The sequence below is a fragment of the Filicampus tigris genome, chromosome 12 (assembly GCF_054856515.1).
Source record: "Filicampus tigris isolate MCC_2025a chromosome 12, RoL_Ftig_1.0, whole genome shotgun sequence".
NCBI classification, from domain to species: Eukaryota; Metazoa; Chordata; class Actinopteri; order Syngnathiformes; family Syngnathidae; genus Filicampus; species Filicampus tigris.
Window position 1 is genome coordinate 15,680,596 of NC_141228.1, and position 24,376 is coordinate 15,704,971.

Here is a 24,376-nt window from a genome sequence, read left to right on the forward strand (position 1 = left end):
CGTCAAATATGATTGGCACATATATGCAAATGTGTTATTTGTGGAGGGGATACTGTCTGTCAATATATTATATCAATACATTACCAGAAGAACCTGCGAGTATACAGTAATTAAAGGCTACATGTTTAAAGACAGACAATCTTAGAAGCAATTTAAAAACATCAACTTTATTTAGATTTTTCTCAGGGTCCTCTGAATTGGTGCTGCTGACAAGACATCATCAGAATTAAAGTTAGAATCACCCGCACTAAATCAAAGCTCACTGCTTTACGTCTGATCTCTGCCAACAGAAGAACAATAGTTTACACATATGTGCCCAAAATATTACACATGAACGATTATAAAATCCCTTTAAATGGGTGTTATGGTTCCTTTAAGCATAAATAATATTAATAATCTTTGAGGAATATTCATCTTAATAATTGAGGCCACATTTTACAACAATAATGTGCAATAATTTTCTGCTTAATAGGATGGGGGGAAATGTGCAATTGTGCCAAACACTGCTTTGGCCCGCTTCCTTCCACTCGGGAGAGGAAAAGGCTGAGATTTCTTATTCTTGTTGTTTTTGGCTTGTCTTAGAATGGGATCATATCAGCTTTGGATCCCTGCTTGTAGTCTGGTTCTGTATAGTTTCAGGTCCTGGCTCACATGTTCCATCCGAGTCCGATGTGAGTGGCCAGCAGGTAGCACATGCCAATCATGCACGTCATGATCATCATGGGGAAGCCTAACCTGTCAGATCAAACATAAATAAATAAAAGGCCACAGCATTAGGAACATTCACGATGAGATCTAGTATAATCACTTTTGGTAAGAATGGCATTTTGTTTGTTTTGTAATAGAAGTACAGTGGTGGTCCCTTGACTTCAATTGGCTCAATTTAAGAGTTACGAGCCATCATTAGGTTGGTTTTTTTTTGCTTCGTATTTGGGAGCCAAAAGTTTATGAACAAACTTTAGAGTTAAGTGACATGCACACTAAATGGCTAACCCAACTGCAGCTGCCGATGTCATTCACAAGGCCACACTCAGAAAAGGCACACATCCATCATGGACATCTCTTTAATGCCTTGTTAGAGAACAGCAAGTTTTGCGAAATACACTTAAATGATTAAAAAGTTGAACGTCATGGAAAAAAGTTGAAAATTATTGTAAGTTCAAATTATTGTAAGTTCACGTGTGAAGGTTATTGTGCATTTTAGGTTCCTCCAGAAATGTCACCCCAAATCCTATTATAATATTTTATATTTTTTAAAAACCTTAGATTGTATGTGATGTTAGCAACGCTAACATGTAGCCACCTAGCATCGTGTCATAAAGTTAAAGACCAGGCAACCCTCATCAACGAAAATATCCAATTTTGGGAGGTGTCTTTGAACGCATCGCCCCTCAAATCCATTTAGGCTGGTTCCTCTGTAGGTGAGACCAAGAAACCGAATAAATTTTTCTACTTTTTCAAGAGGGTGGATCAATACTGTGCGTTTTCCGAATGACTTGCGAGCTGGCAGACAGACATCTTCAGTATGAACTTGTCAGTGCCCTCTCACTTGGCCGCCACTTTCATTTTTGCGCGTCCTCCTATGCTCGAGTGACTGCAGATGGTTGGCGGTTTGGCTGCCGCCCATGTCCTCCATGGACACATGGCGCCACGCGGGGCCCGGGAGACTTTGCCCCCGGGTCGTCAGCCAGCACGAATCAGTTGGGCCCACGCCAGAAAGCCTACATGTGCATTGTGTCAGTTGATACTAATATTAGGGCACAAGACACAGGAAGTCTGACATTTTCAAGCAGCTGTTTTAAGGTCGTGTTCCAAAGGTCTTTTCATTTTCAGTCTGGATTTGTCATAAGTCACTTGACTTCATGCAAACGTTGTGTATTCGTCAGATTCGGCAATTATGACAAATTCTAGTGTGACCAGGTGTACTTTATTTCTATGATATTGCCAATTGTTAAACCTCGAAACGCAAATTCGAGCCGCAAACTTGATGCACTCGTGTAACAGTTGGATTATGCAAGGATTGATTGGTCGTGCCTGGGGAGTGAGGCACAAGAATGACATAGTACGGCTGTTGCGTTACCATTCTGGACGCTAGGTTAGTGTAGCAACAGAGCTAACGCAATACCCCACACATTAAAATAATAATATAAACAACAGATGGTTGTTAGATGTTTTCATATCGCACTAAGACATGTATTGTTATATCATGACGCTATTTCTTGTTTTGATGTCATGCTAGAAAAGTTCAGAACCAAAATACACTTTTTTGCATGTGAATTTGATGTATTAATAGGAATCGTCAGACAGGCAAACCAACGATTCCTAGGAATCAAAATATTGGGGACAGTTTGTGAAAAAGAACAGGTTTTGATTCCGATCCCTAATAACCAGAGATCACCTTTTCCCAGAACAACCTGACCACCTTTAAAAAAAACATCTGGTATTCAAACATGTGTGACATCATCAACAAGTGTTCTACCATTATTTTCAGTCACTGTTCATGCAGTCTTTGGCCAGTCTACAAGATTGTCAAATCACGTCATAGGGCAGATCTTGTGGTGACCAGACATCCTGTTTTACCAGGACAACACTACTTTATTTTATTTTATTTTTTTTTTTTTAAGCCCCAAACGAGCACCAATCAGTTGGTCTGACACCAGATAGCCTACAGTTTATTTATTATTAATTACACAGGAAGGTGTGACATGATGTTCCGAAGTTGCTGTTTTGGGGTCAATTTCCAACAAAGTTTGACTTGCCATGAAATGAAAAACTAATAGCGCCACAATTTTGAAAATTCAGCCACCGAATCTGATTTAACTTAGAAACAAGACATTTGGTGCGTGCGTCTATCATAATTGATATTAGTAGAAACAGATAAATGACAAAGAATTTGCCTTTTTTTTTTTTTCTATGTTGCATGTGATTGGTGTATGGCCACAAATTTCGATGACTCGCAAAACTGGAAACCCAAAACAAAGTTGAATGAAGCCATGCTTGAAAGGCTGCCACAAGCGTTGTTTTTTATGTACCATTGGTCGAATCCTTGGTTGATTTGTTTTTTCTTTTCATTATTAATTTAGTTACCCGGATTACGAAGAAAAAATAACCTAAATGCAGTGATTATATTTTTATCGTCGTTTGTTAGCTCGAACAGCTTTAATTATGATCACATTTCTGTGGAGTCTTCAACCGTAACAAGCGGACTGCCATCATTAAAATGTCATTAGGAGCAGATGTCGCTTACATGTGTAATGACAGTCATAGTCAGTGATGGACTCGTGGCAAAATAAATGCTTCATTACCATCAGTAGACGTAATAGAATCGCTTTCGAGGATAACGGAAGAATCGGGCAGCTACTGGCGGCCACTCGCCATCCTTCGTTAGGGTCCGTCCAAAAAAATCAAGTGAGGAACCCGCAGCGATCAAGTGGGGCGTGAAGTCAACACCGCACTAGTCAGACGTCAGCTTGTCGAGGGCTTGGAGGGTGTCTCCCTAGCAATCAGCACCCTCCCTCTGAACAGCTGTGACCCAGGCAAAGGCGACCAGCTGTGACCCGAGGCCGTACTTCCATCCAGGAAGTCAAAAGACGGCGAGGAAGAGAAATCAAAAGCGTTGTTTTGGTCACTTGATTGCCCAACAACAGCGTTTTGTAGCCTGAAAATGAACGCTTGTCGCCTTGTCAGGCGTAAACCTCGCGTGTAAAACTATTGGTTTGTCCGCCCCATCGTTTGACATTTTACGGGTTATTAACCAATTTCGAGAGCCACAAAGGTAGTGTTTATCTGCGTGTAGATTCATTTTTGTCGATTACATTTGGTTTATCGTGCCGCTCGTGGCTCCGAGACCTTTGAAAAATTTGGGGAAGATTTTGTAACAACAGCCTTACAAGCCCAAGTAAACGAGTTGAATCAGTACTTATCCTTTTACCGAGAACAACGTCTGAACTTGTACGTAAGGAAAGAGTGTGAGTACTTTTGCCACCTCTACTCAAGTGTGATGGCTTGCTGTGGCTGTATACGGAATCATGACCTGGCTGCCATAGCAACGAACTCTTTGGCTTTGTTTTCAGTGCCCACATTGGAGTCCAATTCAGGTTGAGGACTTGGTTGAGGCAAGTACTCTAACCTACTTCTGCACTTTTACATTTCCTCCATCCATTCAAGTACTGGTTCCAAACTACAGCTACCGGTCCATAGGCCAAGTCAAAGCAAGCCGACAAGCGAGCAAAAACGATTAAAAAACGATTAAACGATAAAAAAAAGTCTCGGTAGAACCTTTTTTTTTTTTTAAGGAGAAAGGCAAAATGATGAGAAAGAAGACGAAGACGCAGCTTCTTAAACCCGGAAGCTGCATTTGTGAGAGACAATACCGGCAGGCCTACTTCAAGCACAGGTTAATCGCTCCAGGGGATTCTCACACACAAAGCCCAATCTGCGAAATACGCGGCGACAGATTCGCAAATGAAGCCTTCAAAACAGCCTTGATTCCATTTCCTCCATCCTATCTCTCTCGCTCTCGAGCTTTTCGACGCGTCGTCATTGGCGTGCGCTCCAGTATGGAGACATATGCAGGGCATTAACATGCTAGCAGACCTTCGGGCGTCGTAAGATGGCAGCCAGATTGGATTTGTCACACCAATTTACGAGTTGGAGTGCATTTGCAGAAGAAGGAGCGTACCTGAAGAATTCCATGAAGGAGAAGCCGTAGCCGTGTTGCTCCGCGATGCCAGCGCATACCACGTTGGCCGACGCGCCGATCAAGGTGCCATTTCCTTCACACGCACACAAACACAAAAGTGTCAGCATCGTATAGCAACAATCGGGTGTACTATCCACTGTATCTACTACTACTGAAGCACCACATTTTAATCAACACCATGTCACTAGTAGCTCCAACAGCACGCAGTTGTCAAGTAAATGTACACAATTGTGCCTCATTTGTAACATGTCATCCTACAAGAAGAGTACAGTATAGCAAAGTAGCACAACTATTGAGGCCAAAGAGTCTACTAGTACATAGTAGTAGTAGTGAATAAATGCTCAGATGGCTTTGCATAACCACCCAAGTTTTGATCGCTGTTAGTTAGTTAGTTAGTTAGTTAGTTAGTTAGTTAGTTAGTTAGCTAGCTAGCTACCTGGATTACACAACAAATAACCAGACTAGTTAGTTAGTTAGTTAGTTAGTTAGTTAGTTAGTTAGTTAGTTAGCTAGCTTGCTGGATTGCACAAAAATAACCAGACTAGTTTTAGTTGCAGTTAGTTAGTTAGTTAGTTACTTACTTACTTACTTAGATTCCCGGATTACACAAAACTAACCATACTAGGTTTAGTTAGCTAGTTAGTTAGTAGGATTTAATTCAAAAATAACCAAATAAGTTTTGGTCATCTCTTGGTTAGTAGGTAGGTAGGTAAGGTAGGTAGACAAAACTGACTTTGCGAGGAAGATGTTTTGGTCACCATTTGTTAGTTTGCTGCTTCGTTACCAGGACTATGTAAAAAAGTTGGTTAGTTGTTTGACTTTCACATGAGGGCGACTCACCGCCGAGACAGGCTCCCATTGCTAAGGCAAAGATGAGAGGTTTCACTGGCAGGTTCACGTCTGCATCCTGACTCAAGTTGATGAGGACTGGTATCTGGAAGAAAATGAGATATGTCTTTATAGATATGCAGGCAGGGGCATTAGCGCACTAAAATAGCATCATTTATAACGCAGCATGTTACAGAACATTATACACGCCATGCAACATGTAATCTCTGAGGAACCAGGTCCTATCTACTTGCAATGTTTAACTTGCGCACGCATGCAGTACAATGCACAGTGCTCACCATGGTGGCGGTGAAGGGGATGTTGTCGATGAGAGAAGAAGCCAAGGCAGAGACCCACATTACCAAGATGATGGCGATGGCCATACGCTGGTCCTCCGGCACGGCCTGCAATCAAACCAACAACAACCTTTTCAGTTCGCTCTCGTTATGTCCTTGTTACGTCAGGTTAAGAGAAATGAACCGGCCTATTTTGACAAAATAAGGAGAAGAAAGAGTAGACATGCATTTTCAAATGAAGGAAGTCAAATTAAAATGTCAGGAAATAAAATACCAATATAAAATGCATGTACCTGAAAAATCTACTCAAGTACAACAGCAAAGTATTTGTAATTTGTGACTTCCCACCACTGAATCACAAAGACGAATAATGCTCAGTTTTGCTCCATCAAGCCGCTAAGCAACACAAATGAGATCTCTGCCTTGCACCTGTCGCACGCTTGCATGCAGATGTGTTTTTTTTCTTTCACGGGAAGTCAGACGGAAAGAGCTCCACGCCGCCTGTCACCAGTGATTATCTGCACTCCGGGGGCTCACCGCTTTCTACAAGCTGACGCGTTTATTATGGCGACATTCTCACGCCCGCTCGCTAAGCGAACCAAGACAATGACATTCGAAGCGAGGCCAGGTGGAAACGTAGTCATGGAATTTGCTGGGAATGTATGGAACGAAATATATGAACGCCGATATGGTGTCGCTGGTGTTGTAATGACAGAGGTGGCGAGCTGCTAAAAGTACTCATACTCTCTACTTGAGTACGAGTACAGAAACTTGTGTAAAAAAAACAACTGGTCAAAGCGGAAGTACAGTATTAATTCAACTCCTGCACTTAAATAAAAGTTAAAAAAACAGTGAAATAAAACGTACTGTGCAAATGTAAAAAGTAAAACTTTTCTTGTCAATTAGATACAATACAGTGAACCGATACCTATTCGCATCTTTACATTCTTAAAATTGCATATTCGCACATTTCTTCAGGAAACTATCCTCCGTCATTCGCGCCATCCGTAAATTGAACTGAGGGGAGTAGTTTAATAGGGGGGGAAAAAAATCTACTTTTGCCGCGATCTTGTGGCATTTACAAGTACAAATCTTTTTGTGGTGGCGAACATTACTGACAGATTTTTAATATTAACATTGTGTTGTTTTTCATTGGGGGGGAGGGGGTATATTAGATTAGGCAGCAAAACCAATATGAAAATATACCTTACCGATACCCGAAATGTATTCAAGTATAGTGACAAAGTTTTTGTACTTACTTCCCACCGCCGCACGGGCGCCCCCCCCAAAAAAGGTGACTTACTTTAATGAGCAGGGCCGTCTGCTCGCCGATGTAGTCGATGAGCTGCAGCTGGGCCAGAGCCTGGAACATCAACAACAGATTTTTTTTTTTTTTTTTTTTTAACCAATCATATTGGTACTGCTATTTTTCTGACTCTGTGGATGTTTCTAGTGTGTTTCGACACTGCAAGGTGGCTGCTGGAATTCAAAATGGCTGATCACGTTATATGTACATGTATTTCTATTCTGCATGGTGGCGGTTATCATGAATAACTGGCAAAAGAGCAATCACAATAATGTGAACTGAGCGTGCCGCGGCCCTTTTTATTTATTTTTCAAAAGAAGCACCTCCATCAAGACGAAGAGGGCAGCGAAGAAGAGCAGTGTGGCCCACTCCACGCGGTGCAAGATCATCTCAAAGTCCTGAATGTCAGCTAGGACCAAAAGCCACAGTGCGCCCAGGATGGCGATCCAACCTGAGCGGGAGAAAACAAATCGAAAACAAATTACTATTGACAAAAACAGGCTGCTATAAAAAAAAATAATTGACAAAAAAGGGGAAAAAAATGAAAACAAGGACAAGGGTCCATCCGCCGGAATTACACGTAAATATCAATGGTAATTGTTTTGCTTCAGAAAAAGAGGACAAGGATGAGTGGAAGCTGAAGGACACCCAAAAATAAATAACGTCGGAGAGGAGGTAATTATGTTTCGTGATATTGTAGGCTTCCTTTCGAATGTACTCCATGCAATCAATCTCAATTCAGTCTGCAGCATGTTTTGATCACTTTGCTTCTCAAGTGGTTTGTGCTCACTGAACAGCGTTGGACCATTCACGCTCAAAAATCTACATTTATAATTCATTCATTATTTATTTGGCCATATTTTGAATATACATTATATATTTTCACTCGCTCACCAAAGAGCTCATTCACTCACTCCTTCCCTCACTCCCTAAACAAATTAATAAATAAACTCCCTCTTTCCCACGTTAAATACAAACTCACACATGCATTCAGTAAATACCTAACTCACTTATTAAATAAATAAACAACTGCTTCACCCCTCACACTGGCTGGCTGGCTCAATCACTCACTCACTGGCTAATGAACTAACTCACTGTCAATGGAACCATAACCATAGATTGGTACCGGTGTCACAGGAATGATTTAGTTCATTCTAAACTAAATGCTGCTAAATCTGGTGTTGGCAGCAAATCTGAGTCTTTGTCATGCCGTGCGGCATGTTTGCGAGCGACCGCTCGTGAGCGTGCATCCGCGGCGGGCGTATGAAAAAGCATCAGTGGCCACCGATGGAGCAGAATGAAATCTCAGCCGTGTTGGGTTGATGAGCTTTTAATGAGGCTGAGCTTTTGAAAGCAGGTGTAATTGAAACCAATGTCGTGTTTGCACCCGGGACGCTGCTGCGGGGGTCACGCTCCTTTAACAAATGTCACGGCCAGGCGGCCTGTAATTAACTCAGCCTGCACCGGGACAATCACCAGCCAGCGCCATTATTGGTGCAAATCTCGCTAATCTGTTTTAGGCTTCGCAGGAGAGCAGCGGTGGGAAGCAACGAAGTGCAAACACTTTGAAATTGTACTTAAGTGGATTTGTCACTCACTCAGTGAATAACTCCATGAAATAAGTTGCTCACCAACGTACTGACTGGCTGTGTATGTCCATGATTCAGTCAGCCACTAAAAAACAAACTCACCAAATAACTTACTAACTAATTCAATCATCAAGTAACTCGATAACTCATGGCATAGGTACATAACTAAGTTACTAGCTCGCTTGCTTACTCACTCAAGCCACTCACCCACTAATCAAATCACCAAACAACTCACTCACCAAAAAAACTCACTAACTCAATTCGCCACTAAATAACTAAATCTATCAACTAATAAATAACACTCACTCACTCACGTCTAAATAACCAACTGGCTTGTTTGCTTACTCATTACCCTCACGCAATTAATTAACTCCCTCTCTCATGAAATAAGTCACTAACCATGTAAGAACAGAACTCACCCAAACAACTAACTCGGTCACTAAATAATGAAACCAGTCAACTAATAACTCACTCAGTAAATTTATGTACTGCAAGTACATAACTCACTACTCACTCATTTACTAGATAAGTAATTCACTCAACTCATTATTAATTCACTCATGTACTAGCTCACTCACTCACTCACTCACATCACTCACTCACTCACTCAAACTAAATAACTAACTGTCTTGTTTACCCACTAGCTCACTAAATAAATTCTCCCAACTAAGTTACTTTACAAAATAACTCACTAACAAACTATTTAAGTACCTTACTGACTCACTAATAGACTAATAAACGAATATCTCACCAGTCAAAGAACCCACTCAGTCACTACATAACTAATACACTCAACTAATAGTCACTGCGTCAGTACACAACTCACTCACTCACAACTCACTTGACTTGCTTGTGCTGTTACATTCTGAGTATGTCATTTTAGCTCCAATCAATGATCAATAGCATGTGAACTTTGAACATTTTTTTTTAATGAACTATATACGCGCATATTGGTCATTATTTGACTCTCGCCATGTGTCTTAATGAGCGCAAATCCGCCCTCACCGAGATCCAGATGTATGCTAGGAACGAAGGAGTTGACAAAAAACATGAAGATCACCACGGCCAGCACCGACGCGCACTTCACCAAGAGCACCTTGTCGGTGATTCTGTGCTGCGAGGAACCAAAAGAAAAGAACAGTCAAGGCACGAGACGCGAGGGGCGGCGCAATTTTCAAACGCTTCATTACAAAGATAACATCCCATGAGGTCAAGCATTCAGAAGTAAGACAAAAAAAAAAAACCTTCTTTTGCAGCTCTTGAATATTCTGCTCCCAGTTCTTGTCCTCTTGGGAAATTTCTCTATCAAACACATTTCATGTCATGTTCAAATGCATTGTCATAATATTGTTTTTGAATGGAATGACATTGTTAATGGAGGCGGCCATTTTTTACGCATTAGAAACCATTGTAACGTTTGGGAAAGATTAGCCTTTGAAATCTGTTTCACTGATCATGAAATTTGGCGTACATGCCTATCTTAACAGCACGCATGAAAAAGTCTCAAGGACCCATGCCTAAAATTGAACAGGAAGTCAGCCATTTTGGTTTGAAGCAGCCATTTCTTCCTCAACAGAAACCATTGAAAAAAAAAAAAAATAGGCCTCGACGGGAATTTCACCAGTAAGAACAGGAACGGGAAGTCGGCCATTTTGGTTTGAAGTAGCCATTTAAGAAGAATTCAAAGTGCTCGAAGTACAGACTCGCAAGCAATTTATCCAAGCAACTATTTAGACGTATAGATGACATTGACTACTTGGGAGTAATGTGGGCGTAGCATAATGTTAAAGTGACGGCAGGTTCTTTTTACCTCTGGAATGTTTTCATCATCTTACGCAGCAAACTTTCCAAGTTGAGGACTTTCTGCATCAGGAGGCATTTGACGGCCGTCTCCTCTCGGCTGGCGGGATTGATACGCTGCGCTGTCTGCCTCCACACCAGAATCTCGTGTTTGAGCTCTGCGGCAGATGAAAAAATAAAAATAAAACACACAACAACAACAAAAAACACTGGAGAAAATACTAGCATTAAAGCAACACTGTGTCATATGTCAGTTTTTGGTGATTATGGTGGCGCCATGTGGACAAAAGCGGTAATGTTTTGTCAACAGTCATCCACATTTCCCATGCGGGCCAGCGCGTAGTGTCGTGAAATCCTGAGCTCTCGACGGACTGCGAGTTTGACTGAATTACATTTCTATTTCCGGTGGCTGTGTGAAAGATGAATAGCGATGAGGTAATGAATCTAATTTAGTTCAAACGATACTTTTGTTTTTTTGTTTGTTTTGGCGCTTCTGCCATGACACCAGTAATAGCACGTAGACGTTCCAATCGACTTCCGTCCTTATAGCGAAAGGAAGAAATGCGTATGCCGTAAAGCAATTCAGGATATTTGTATTTTTTTTGGTGTGCCAGGGTTGCTGCCATCCTCCTCAAAGTAGCTTAGTGTCAGTAAAAATGATACAGACCCCCCCGGGGTATGACAAAAGTCCCATTCAACTACTTGTAAGTCAATGTTTCATCAAAAGAGTTGTGAAAACGTTTGATTAAGGTTGAATTCTTGCCCAGTGCTGCTTTCAGTCTTTGAAGATGATGTTTCCGGTCAATAAGCGCTGAGCCCCGCAGAGGGACTAATGCAGCAAGGCCACCACGACCGAGCGAGGTGTTATCACCGGTTGACAGTCAGTCTCCGTATCATACGTCGGACCCGAATAGCCGATGAGAATATCCTCGGCATAGGTCAACATTGACCCACAACATACCATGTGTGCGTGCTAAATGAACAGTAAGAGTCAACAGGAGCTATTCTGGTAAGCAAATCCGAACAATTAGACACATGGCGGCGGGCGGTGGTGCCGCATGTAGCGAGCGACTGTAGCCACGGTGATCGGCAGCGGCGGCGTCCTTCAATCGGCTCGGTGGCTCGCCTTAACAGCGTGGTGCCAAACGATCCACTTTCCTGTGGTTCGGGTTTAATGATGCCCTGTTGAGCGTCCTCTCCTTGGGAACATGTGTTATTGAGTGTAAATGTTTGTCTCTCTGTGTGATGTACATGTAGCTAGTTAATGGATCACATCCTCAGAGGCTTACCCGACCTGGAGGATACCGTACATGTCTACCGGAAGTCACAGTTCTTATCTTATTTGATCGATATATACAGTCAAGCGCTGCTATTGGCAACACTGTTGCCCCAGTTCATCGTTGACGACACCCCACCGGTCACCACGCTAATCCTCCCTTCAGTGTGAGAGTTACGTTCCTGACCACCCCCACGATAAGTCAAAGATGTGTTAGAAATAATCAAAACTCCCCAGGTACGTTTTTTTTTTTTTAATAATATTTATAGCACTAACCACACTTCTAAGTAAGTTCAGTAAATAACTCCTTTTTTCAAGCTAACAAATTTAACTAATCAACTCACAATCTACATCAACAATCATGCCAAAAGATTTACATGATCAAATGAGCTGTCACTTTCTGCAGGCATAAAAAGCAGGATTAAAGAGGATTTGATTTTTTTACTCTTCTTCTTTCAAATTTACCCAGAGGCAAATAAAATAGTGCGTTGCCATCAAATGGCCGACGTGTCACCTGCGTGTCGTGTTTGAACTCACCCACTATTTCGATGGACTCTTTGTTATAGAGCTTCTTGTTCCAGTAGAGCATGCGCAGGAAGGGGAAGGAGGTGAACAGGACCAGGCATATTCCCAGGAACATGTAGCCGGTGAAGTTAGCAAAGTCGATGCCCTGCGAGAGACGTACACGTTGAAATACCAGGGTCACATTTTGACACGGGGGCCGGACATTTCCACCTTGTAGTGGCAATTGGCTGACAATTTCAGAGGTTTTTAGACATTGTACGTTAAAGAAGTAGTCTGAATTTTTGGGCCGCAAGGATTGGTTTCACGTAAAGTGATTGTTATAAAAATATATGCTAAGGTCCAACCAAAAATAAGTTATTTTACTCATCATATATATATTTTTTTAATTAATCGTCTGATTAATCAGTTATGGGAATATCATTCTGCCAATATCTCCATCGACCTCAGAAAATTCTTATCAGTCGGGCCCTAATATATATCTTTGCACTTCTAAAATGTATGTTAAGTAATTATGACCTCATGTAAAAGTTTTAGTGTTAAAACTGTTTAGTTTTAGTGAGAGCATAAGAAAGCAAAGGCATTTTGGTTGTCAGCGTCGGACAATTTCGCCCATTTGCAGACGTACTTGACCTCCTTTTGGAGGAACGAGCAGTGAGGCTCAATCACAAAGCGTTTAAGCTTTCATCAAAGAATCTGAATGGAACATGGAACGAAAAGTGAAGTGAACGGTAAAACAGTTTTTTTTTTTTTTTACCCGGAAGCTTCAATTATGGGCAATTTCCAGCAAAGAAACTTTTAACGGGTTGCTCCTGGAGGAACAAGCCGTTCGGCTGCAAATTGGAGCCAGGTATGATAGACAGACGGGCGATGCTAAATCACAACGCTGTTGCGCAATGAATAAAGGCGGAACGTTTCATTATTATTATTATTTTTTATTCGGAACTATCAATTTCTGAGCCTGGAATGAAATGTTAACCGATTTTTCCTGGAGGAACAAGACGTTACATACAGCACTTAAATTTGAACTATGCACAGCGGACAGATGGGTGCCACTAAATTGTGAAAATGTTCATTTTCATTAAGAATGTTCGCGCAGCATGGAGGCAAACTTTGGCTATTTGCATTTCGCTTGTATTGGCAATCATCCTCCTCTTGGAGGAAGAAGTCGTTTGGCACTACAGTACTCGACTGTGTTTTGAAACAGCCTTGCAATCTCCTCAGAGGAGCATCACCGGGCCTCCCGTCACCTCCTCGTTCTCCAAGCAGCTTCCCTCTGACATCTGTGCGCTTGACATTTTGGCCTTTAGCGGGCGCGCCGGCCATATCCGCTCCGTTGATTCCAGCAAATGGGGCTCTCGCCGCCCCGCCGTCCAGTTTGTCTTGGCGCCGCTCATAGAAGAGCAGTGGGCGGGGGGCAGCGAGGGGGGGAACGCCGGTCGGGTCGTGGCTGCACTCTGATAAGGACAGCTTGTGTGTGCATGCATGCTTTGCTTGGCTGTTTGTTTGCTTGCGTGTCACGGGGGGGGATATTTTCGGGCGCAATCCAGAGATGGACTCGCAGTGGAGCTGCGCGGTGTGTGTTGTAGTTTCGACCACGTCCGAGTGTCCTTGTGTTTGCATTCAATACTGCCATGTATACAAAACCCGCACCTCTCCCAGTGCGCGCTCGCTATTGGTCAGTTTGTTGGTGGGAGTACAAATACTCGGTTACTGCACTTAAGTAGATTTATCTGGTAACTGTGCAGTGTTAATCAGTTTGTTACAGCGGTGGGAAGTTGGTTGCTGTAATGATTTTTCAACCAATCACATTTTTTCTTTAAAACTTTTCACGTGTAGATGCACCATTTCAAAACCGACATCCGTACTGTAAATTCATTGATTTCTTTCTTTCTTTCATTATTACATTATCATAATAGTTGATTCGATTGTTTTGGATTTATTCTTGTGTGCATGTTCTCGCGTTGTTTCGTAGCGCTTGCTTTCTTTTCCGGTGTGAACTTCCGGGTTGGCGGGGCAGATGTGAAGGACACTGCGCAGCTGGTTTGACCTTGCAGTCACTTGATTTTTCATTGTTTAAGGAGGTAGAAATTGTCTAGAATCTAAAAGAGACAAGGAGGACTGATGTTTAACGTGCAAGTTTCTCAAATTCCCACCTTTGCGGCAGCAGCCAACGAGGTATTTTTCATTTTGATATTGTTTTCACTGTGTGTAGTTGTTAGCTACTTGTATAGCCATGTTTTTTATATCATTGTTATTATTTAAATCATATTATTATTCCTGTTTAGTTTTCACGGTTCGATGGAGAATCGACACCTTCATTAAACCTGTGTCAAGAAAACAACTTGTGTTTGTCGTGCCTGTGGGGGGGGGGAATTACACGTACTTTCTACTCTTTGTCAAAAATAGGCTTGTTACTTTTTTCAACCTTTTTTTCAAGAATATGTTCTATGCAAGCCCACTAGTTGAAACAAAGCCATCTAATAAATATTGCATTTGTGGAATAAGAGTTAATCCACCCGTTTTTAGCCATCTCTGGGGGCGGCCATTTTGTCACTTCTGTCGACCGAAAATGACATCACAACTACCCAGGGCTCAGGTAACAAGCAATCACGTCTCAGCTTTTGATAACAGGCGAGCACTGATTGATCATTGCCCGAGCCCTGGGTAATTGTGATGTCATTTTCAGTCGACAGAAATGACAAAATGGCCGCCCCTGAGATGGCTAAAAACGGCTGGATTTTGCTGCTTAACTCATATTGCACAAACAAACTATTAATCAGAATGCAGTGTTTCAACTAGTGGGCCTGCTGGGAACATATTCTTGAAAAAAATGTGTTTGGGTTGATTTCCCGCTTTAAGGACTCGAATCAGAACTTTTGTCCATTTTTTACTACTCTTGCCACCTGTGTCTGTGGCATGACATGTCGCTAGAGTGCACAGCACGAGCAAAGAAAGCCAGCGTGGGTGAGCCCCTACTTGTCTGCGCAGGTCCTGATTGGACACAATGATGACATTCGGCGGATCGCCCACAGCTGTGGCTGCGCCGCCTATGTTGGTGAAGATGACTTCGGCGATCAGCACGTGTCTGGGGTCCAGATTGAGCACCTCACACAACCTGCAACGAAAGGCACAGAGGAATAAAATATTAAGTATACCCGTTATTTTTTCAAGGTAACTGTGGCAAGACTGACTACTGCTAAGAAATTTGTCCAAATGAGACCGAATCCAAGACAGGACAGGTGACTAATCGCCAAGCTTTCAAGTCATCAAAAGCGGGCGCAGCATAGCGTCAAAGTTCGACAGCAATGGTCCTAAAGATTTCAAATGGCGGCACCTTATGGTGACGGGGGTGAAGAGCATCATGGTGGTCACGTTGTCCAGGAAGGCCGAGAGGATGGCGGCGATGAGGCACAGGATGATGATCATGGGCCACACGCGGCCTTTGGAGAGGCGGTAGGCCTGCCGGGAAGGAAGCAAGGGAAATGTCAGAATGATGTGTCAGCATCAATCAGCAAGCGGAGATGTGAGTTGTGATGCTGAGATCCTTGAGAATGACGCAAATCCAAAAATGACAGTGGACGCTCTGTAGACCAAAGTGGAAGTTGGCGTTCGCAGGGTTAGAAATTTTAGAAATGGTGGAAATGTACCGGTAGAGTTCTAGAAAGTTTCCAGTAAACTTCCAGGGGACATTTTAAAGCTTTTCTCAAGCCAAGCCACATCATTTGGATTTTTTTTTTTTTTTTTTTTTACATACGTTTTACAAAAAAAACTTCTCCAAACAAAAATGAAAAAAATGCACAGGTTAATCATGTACCCTCTGCTATCTAGTAGAAGAGCATTTAATTGTCACTATACATCACTGACACAGATAGTTGAAAAAAAATGCAACATTTTTAATCCAGTATATTGTATTTATAATTGTAATAACTTGTTTTTTATGTTACATTATATCCAGTAAAAGCTTTTTCTCATGAATACTTTATTTAAAAAAAAATGGCATCATACATCAATTATGTTCTAATTGTAATTTGTAATTTTGAAATTACATATGAACATTTTCATCTGTTTTATACATTACATATAAGCTTTTTCTCATGTGTAAATTGACATCTTATTTTTGACATTCCACAAACGATATAATTACCTTTTTATTTTTGTATGTATTTTTTTGTAATGTTAAAATTATGTCTAAAATATTTGTCGCACAATCTTTACATTACATATCAACTTTTTCTCACGTACCTTATATTCATCAGATCATTTTTATTTTTTACATTATCCATAATGTTTTCACATCAAATCTTTTCACATGACATATGAGCTTGTTTCTACAATGAACTACCGGCACTTATCAAAACATGTAATAAAAACAACAATAATAATATATCAAATCATCTGTTTTGACATTTTACATTTCTCCTCTACTTTTACATTTTATACTATTGTATTGTATGTATTTAAGTTTTTTTTTACTACACAGTGTATAATGTTTTTGTCATACATATATAATTTCATATTTTATTTTTGACATCATATACCTTATTGTCACTATTATCTATTTTGAACCTTATATAAAAGCTTTTTTCACTCATGTATTGAGTGCATATTTTAATCTTAATGTAACATGATTTTATTTTTCTCATTACACTTCAGTTATTAAATTAGGTTTATTGTGACCTTATATATTTTGAGCTGTTTTTCTGCAAGGGTGACAAAAGTTCAAATTTAGTTGCAGCAGGGAAACCAAATCTCTGATGAGCGTTAAGCCGGCGTGAGCGGCCGGTCCTTCTCACTCAGCGCTTTCTGTTAACATTCATCAGCCTTGATTATTATCCCCGCCTTGGCTCGGAGGACACATTCCGCATATTCGGGATTACTGGGAAGAGTTCCTGGAGTTTACGCACGTCCTTGACCTCCGAGACGGAGAGACGATGATGAAGGGCCTATCCCACAGAATTCAATTTACACTCGTGAAAATCAAGCCAGGCTGACTAAAAGCTTCATACTCATCTTATACATCCCCGTGTGAAATTTATGATCTGGGGCCAAAGTGTGAGGAGGTCGCGGTGACCTTTCACCTTTTAACCTGCTCATCGGAGGGCATTCCCCAGGACAGGAAGTCACAGGGCAGGAGTGGGGGAAAAAAAACCAGGCCGGCTCATGTCATCATCAGCGATGACCTACTTTCGGGCCGCTAAACACAGCAAATGTCATCCATGCGCGGCCGTTCAAATGTCAAGCGTGTGAGGAATAGCCGAGAGGTCGACACCAATTTTGCCGCGTCGCTTTGGATTGAAGTGCAAGTGGGCACCAAAACGCACCTTGACAGCGCAGTAGTCGAAGAAACCCGTTTCGGAGAAAATGGCCACCAGCACCATCTGTAAGAAAGGTAACAACGTGTTGGCTTTGTCAATTCTCTTTGATTGACTTTGGAAGTCATCACACAACTCCAATCTGGATATTGAGTTAGTCACAGTAAGTTAAGGCTGAACAATTACAACTGTTGATTTCGTATCTTGTCTTGGTCAGGCTTACAGCGATTCATTGTAACTTGTTTTATTTTACTTTTGTTTTTTTCATCTCATTAAATTCGCTCTACATTTTTAATCTAATTGTATTTTATTTACCATGATATTTATCACTAAATGTTATTGAAGTAAGTTATTATAATTTCATCAAATTTACTTTAACAATCAATATTCTACTTTTTTTTTCTAGGTCACGATTCCAGCATCTAATCGTATTTAATTGTTGTTTATTTTATTTTGTATTTAAAAAATATATATATATCTTACTTTTTAATGCAATTCTATTATATTTACCATGATATTTATCACAAAATGTTATTGATGTACTCACACTAAGTTATTATAATTTTATCGAATTTACTTAAATAATCTATTTTCTACATTTTGTTTTCTAGGTCAGGATTCCAGCATCTAATTGTATTTAATTGTTAATTTGATTTTGTATTTAAAAAAACCCAACACATTTTATCTTACTTTTTAAAGCAATTCTATTTTACTTTCCATGATAGTTTTTAAACAACTGAGTTGATTTATTCACAGGAAGTAATTGTTTCATTAATTAGTTAATTGGAATTATTGGCAGTGCAGGGCAGTCATTTGAGCATCAGCAATGCCGCAGAGGTGCATTCGTTTCAGCTTCACACAAAATCTGGCGGGAAGTGCTCGTCACCATGGAGACGGGTTTTTAAAATGGAATGACAACGGAGGAGACAGGGAGCGGGTGCAGATGGACTGCCGTGGTCTCACCATGCCAAAGAGCAGAGCCAGAGTCTCGTAGTCGATCCATTCCACCACCTGGACCAAACTGGGCCGCTGCGACGGGAAACAAACAGCGACGACAAAATGCAAGTTCTGGAGGAAGTTGAACTGAAATACGGTGCGATAAATATTGAACGGATAAAGTGAGACTTGAAGTTGGAATCAGTCATGAAATGTGGAAGTGGAAGCTAAATGTGAAAAATCTCAATTAGAGATTAGAGATTACTTTTGAACATTTAGGAATGTGGTCAGTATTTCCCAAGAGGTCCGTAAGAATGGGAAATCTGGAGAGCTTTTTTGTGGAGCGTCTACAAAATGTGGACTGACTAATAAGTGAGTGAGCTGCTGAGTTTCTTGCGGTGACCTGAAGATGTGAACTTACGTCCCCAATGATGGCCAGAGCAGACAAGGCGGCCAAAGATCCCAACATGGCCGCCAAAGTGCGATGGACGATCTGGAAAAGGAAAACAACAACAACAACAACAACAAAATCAACATTGGGGACTTAACACGAAACACTTTTTATGGACAATTACGTTAACATCTACAACAAGTACCTCTACTACAAGTACTCCTTAAACTCCTTAAAGTATTTGTAATGCTACTACAACTACTATTACTTATTTTTCTACAAGAACAACTAACTACTCCTGCTTACTTGACTACAATTACAAGTCAACATTTTACTACTAGAAGAATTACTATTACTTTTATAAATACTCTAACTAATCCAATCACCTCTACTACAACTTATTTGACTAAATTACTACTACTTTTACAACTACTACTGGTACTTATTTACTACTAATAGAATTACCACTGATTTGACTACTTTTACTACTACTATACGTTTAACCATCACTTTAACTGCTACTCTTCTACTATCACAACTACCCCTACTACTTTTATTGCTACTATAACAACCATTACTTGTTACCTTATTCCTACAATTACTACTCCTTACTTTGCGACTACTACTACTACTCGAACAATTGTTACGATATTTACTACTTCTACAAGAGGTTTTAGTTACTATGACCAGTACTTCTTTTAGAACTAGTACAACTACTAGTACTTACTTTGAAACAATTACCACTAATCATTTTATTACTCATAAAATTACTTGTACTACTACTCCTTTTAATACTCTGCTACTACTACAACTACTACTGCTTGCACTGCTATTGTAACAACGACGACAACCTACTTTACAAAAACTACTACCAATTATTTTATTACTCGTTCGATTACAACTACTTTTACTATGACTCCTACTACGACTGCTTGCGCTATTACTACAACTATTACTACTTGTGCTTGTCCCATAACAACTACTACTACTACGTACTTGACAACAACTCCTAATTATTTTACTACTCGTACAATTACTTCTACCACACACACAAGTGTGAAGCGACCACACGGCAGAGTCAATGCAGCTAATTTATGCTAAAGACGTCGTCTCCAGATAACAAACTCCTCTTTACTCCAGCGCACAAGGCATCTGTAAAGCTGTCAAGCCTTGGGTCAAAGGGGACATTTCCCCCCCCCGGACAGCAGTACCTCGAAGATGATGAGGACATAGACGCCCGTCAGGATGATGCCGGCGATGGCCACCTGCGTCTCTACGCTGAGGTAGAGCGACTGGTGGGTGATGGAGAGTGGCACCACCTCGGCGTCCGCCATGAAGGCCTGCACCGTGATGGTGATGGGGTCGCTAGGATGGTAAACAAAGTGACCGTTTTGCTTTCAGGTGGAGCACAGGTGGCAAAGGTTCAGTACTCACTTACTTAAGTAGAAGTACAATTGAGGTTTCTTTTGGTAATCTCGAAAAAATGTTGCTTTTTACTTTGACTCCTTCCTGCTTGTTTTATAGGTGAGTTGGGCAAGGTTTAGGTGTACATTTTATTTCATAAAACCCTGAATGTGGATGGTATGATAAACAATGACGTCTGAGGGTGTTACAAGAACGCAATTGATGTGCACATGTGCGTATGGCCACCCCGCGGTGAGTGAAATTTCTGGCTGGAAAGTCAAAAGTCAGCAGAAAAATAAATACTGATGCACAAATGCCAGAAAAATCTACTTAAAGGGGAGATCAACCCAAACATATTTTTTTCAAGAATATATTCCCAGCAGGCCCACTAGTTGAAACACGGCATTCTGATAAATATTGCGTTTGTGGAATAAGAATGAATCCACACATTTTTAAGCCATCTCTGGGGCAGCCATTTTGTCGGTTCTGTCGACTGAAATTTACATCACAACAATCCACACATTTTTAAGCCATCTCAGGGGCAGCCATTTTGTCGGTTCTGTCGACTGAAATTTACATCACAACTGCTCAGGGCTCAGGTAACGACCAATCACGGCTCAGCTTCAGAAAACAGGTGATTTGTGATTGGTCGTTACCTGAGCCCTGAGCAACTGCGATGTCGTTTTCAGTCGACAGAAGTGACAAAATGGCCGCCCCCAGAGATGGCTAAAAACAGGTGGATTAATTCTTATTCCGACGCAATATTTATCAGAATGCCTTGTTTCAATTAGTGGGCTTGTATAGAACATATTCTTGAAAAAAATATGTTTTGGTTAACTTCCCTTTAAGTACAGTAAGAAAGTATTTGTACTGTGTTACTTCCCAGCACTGAAGTGAAGACGTACAGTGTGTGGAGCGTACCTGCTGAGCATCTCGAATGTTTTGGTCAGAACCATCTGGTCGCTTCGCTCGCTGTGCAGAGGAATGGTCCAGTTGTAAATCACCTGCAAAAAAAGACGAACTTTGTACGTTCGCTTGAGCAGGTGCTGCTGTTTTGTTTAGCAAGTGTCACCCACCTGCTGCGCCCTCCTCCTCCTCTGGCCCGGCGGGTCAGTCTGCTCCACTTGGATGAGGACGTACTCCTGGTTGTCCAGGTCCACCAAGCCGCCGCTGAAGGGCCCGCCCACCTGCAGCTTAAGGAGAGCGTTGTCCCGGAAGTCCGTCAGGTTCATCGCTGCCAAGCCGGTCAAGGAGGGAACTGACCAGACTGAGCAATGTCGCCTTCTAGTGTGTGTTTGGAATTTTTAGCGGATACAGAAGCTGTCGGTTGACGAGACGGCCAACATCCTCCAAGGGTTGTCCCGATCGGGATACATGCTGAAGAACAGCTGGAACAACAACAACAAGGTCTCATTTTAAAATGAGGAAATTAAATCCAAAAAATCAATTGCAGCGGCGGCGATTCTGAACTAGTTTCTGCTCAATCTAAGCTTCTCAAATAGTGGGGCGGGCCCCCCTGGGGCGGCGCGGTACGATGCTGAGGGGGCGCAGGTGACACTGGGGGACATGCTTATTATTCTTGTAAGTTGAACTATATCTCTTTCTTTTTGTTTTCTTTATGTTAACAAGGCTGCGATGTTATGCAGAGGTGTACATATAACTATATTTATAGACAAATGCTATTATTTATAGTTACGGCGGAGAGTGGGTGGTGGGCGCGAGTTGTTTTCTTCTTGCTAGGGGGGGGGCGTAACAGAAAATCATTGAGGAGGACTGATCTAAGTTAACCCATTCTGACGCACTTACACTGCACAGAACAACAATAGTGAAGATGGTGGCCACTTTGGAGATGCGGAAGCAACATCTGCAAAAACAACAAAAAACCTATTACATATAGCAATATGTATGTATGCATATGCATGTACTGTATATGTATATATGTGCATATGTATGCATATGGGTATATGTATAATGTGTATATATGTGCGTATATATATAAATATATATATATATTTTGTGTATATATGTGTGTGTATAGATGTGTATACATGTGTACATATGTGTATATATATATATATATATATATACAGTATATGTATATGTATATATATATGTGTATATATATATATATGTATATATATGTATATATATACGTATACATACATTCACATATATATATATATATATATACACACACACACACTGTATAATATATATGAACAGTATATATAGTGCATACATATATGCATATACTAAGGGCGTTTTTGATTTAAAATTGTTCCACTTGAAATTATATCGAGACACGTATTGAATCCTCTTTGATTGGAGAGATGCACATCCCTAATATACTGTGAACATATACAGTACAGTACTGTATATATATATATATAAAGTATATACATCATGTATACTGGGGTCCTCACTTGACACTTCTGGCAAACTTGAAGCTGAGGCTGAGGTGCTCCAGAGGGTCGCTCTTTTCCGACGAGTTGGAGCGCAACAGGGACAGACCGGTCACCTCGCTGCCCAGTCGGTACCTCCTCTCCAGGTCCATGGCGCTGCTGTCCCAAGGCTCTTCTCCGCCGTAGAAACTGGGATTATGCATGGTCATGTAAGCCATGCTGAAACATGAGCATTACAAGCAATCCTTAGATATAGAATACTGTACATATATATATATATATATATATATATATATATATATATATATATATATATATATATATATATATATATATATATATATATAGATATATATATATATATATATATATATATATATATATATTTTTTTTTTTTTGCTTTGTTTTTGGTGTTCCAGCATGCTCACCTGTCATCTTGTGAGAACCTCAGCAGAGGCGACCTTTCTGAGATGCTGGCTGAATTTGTTTTACTGCTGAGAATATTAACCATGTTAAAATTATGCCTGGAAAAAAAAACACAAAAAGGTCATCAAACTTTGACACATATTAGACGTTAAAAACACATTAAAAAAAATGGCACAGTCGCCTATCTGGGGAGCTTCAAACCAAAGTGACCGATTTCCTGTTCAATTTCACGCATGGGTCCTTGAGACGTTTTTGTATGTCCTCTTATGATGAGTATATCCACCAAATTTCATGCTAATCAGTGAAACTGCTGCTCATTTTTTCTAACTTCCCAAGAAGCACTAATGGGTGACTTTTGGTTGTGTTGTGTTCAGGACCCCTAAAATACGTTTAAAAACAAACATTCTTTTTTTTTTTTTTTCGAGGAGCAAAAAGGCTTTTTCGTGAACTCCGACCGCAAGTGAGCAGGTGTCACATCTGTGCGAGCAAGCTGCCAGATGCGCTCTTGCCCCGAGAAACATGACTCCATCATTAAGTCGCCTTTTTTTCTTTTTTTTAAATGAACCTGCTGCTGCATTCAAGGACCTGCAGGGAAGCGCAGCTGGGTCCCCACACACACGCACACACACATACGCGCACATGTGTGTGGATCCACTTAAGTGGTGACAACTTTACAGGTACATAATTCTTCATTTTTGGTATCAGTTTGTGTCGATTGGCCTCGGTTCGTCATATGAGAAATGACGAAAAACAAATCACATTGGACGTGTCAATTTGGGTCAAGACGGCTTTTTGGCAGCACTTCAGAATCGGACCAAAATTTCAAGAAAATACGCCTCAAAATATTTGAATTTGAACTAGCTTGATGTTAACATAACTTGCAATATCTCGGTTCAGTGAGCGTCACAGGATTCATGTTTCATTTTCTTTCGCTTTTTGGTCAATCGTCAAAATTTGACAACAGCAAAACAGGGAAATACGTCGCGGAAGTCGTGAAAAACTGGTGTTTAAACGGTCGGCAAGCAAGACTTAAGCGTTTCTCACGGGGTACTCAGTTCAGCAAGCATCATAGGATTTTTCTTTAGCTTTTTGGCTACACATTGGAATTTGACAAAAAAAATTCAGAAACAAAGGACTCCAAAGTTGCACAAAATTTCAGCATTTCAACCGTCCTCACGCATGA

At 40.9% G+C, this 24,376-nt stretch overlaps 1 protein-coding gene across 2 annotated transcripts in view; it reads right to left on the bottom strand.

Moving 5' to 3' along the window:
- Nucleotides 1-151: 151 nt before the first annotated feature.
- oca2 (oculocutaneous albinism II) overlaps nucleotides 152-24,376 on the bottom strand; it is a 27,990-nt gene continuing 3,765 nt past the window's right edge. For both annotated transcript variants that reach the window (XM_086047225.1, XM_086047226.1), the window contains exons 3-24: nucleotides 23,196-23,291; nucleotides 22,789-22,986; nucleotides 22,172-22,229; nucleotides 21,681-21,753; nucleotides 21,442-21,599; nucleotides 21,287-21,369; nucleotides 20,173-20,326; nucleotides 18,992-19,063; nucleotides 18,598-18,663; nucleotides 17,644-17,700; nucleotides 15,657-15,781; nucleotides 15,299-15,437; nucleotides 12,335-12,467; nucleotides 10,532-10,679; nucleotides 9,966-10,023; nucleotides 9,727-9,835; nucleotides 7,456-7,583; nucleotides 7,130-7,189; nucleotides 5,830-5,934; nucleotides 5,543-5,636; nucleotides 4,682-4,775; nucleotides 152-735 (exon numbers count right to left, since the gene is read on the bottom strand). In XM_086047225.1, coding sequence (XP_085903351.1) covers nucleotides 648-735; nucleotides 4,682-4,775; nucleotides 5,543-5,636; nucleotides 5,830-5,934; nucleotides 7,130-7,189; nucleotides 7,456-7,583; nucleotides 9,727-9,835; nucleotides 9,966-10,023; nucleotides 10,532-10,679; nucleotides 12,335-12,467; nucleotides 15,299-15,437; nucleotides 15,657-15,781; nucleotides 17,644-17,700; nucleotides 18,598-18,663; nucleotides 18,992-19,063; nucleotides 20,173-20,326; nucleotides 21,287-21,369; nucleotides 21,442-21,599; nucleotides 21,681-21,753; nucleotides 22,172-22,229; nucleotides 22,789-22,986; nucleotides 23,196-23,291 — 2,296 coding nt within the window. In that variant the 3' untranslated portion in view covers nucleotides 152-647. The remainder of the gene's footprint in view (nucleotides 736-4,681; nucleotides 4,776-5,542; nucleotides 5,637-5,829; nucleotides 5,935-7,129; nucleotides 7,190-7,455; nucleotides 7,584-9,726; nucleotides 9,836-9,965; nucleotides 10,024-10,531; nucleotides 10,680-12,334; nucleotides 12,468-15,298; nucleotides 15,438-15,656; nucleotides 15,782-17,643; nucleotides 17,701-18,597; nucleotides 18,664-18,991; nucleotides 19,064-20,172; nucleotides 20,327-21,286; nucleotides 21,370-21,441; nucleotides 21,600-21,680; nucleotides 21,754-22,171; nucleotides 22,230-22,788; nucleotides 22,987-23,195; nucleotides 23,292-24,376) is intronic.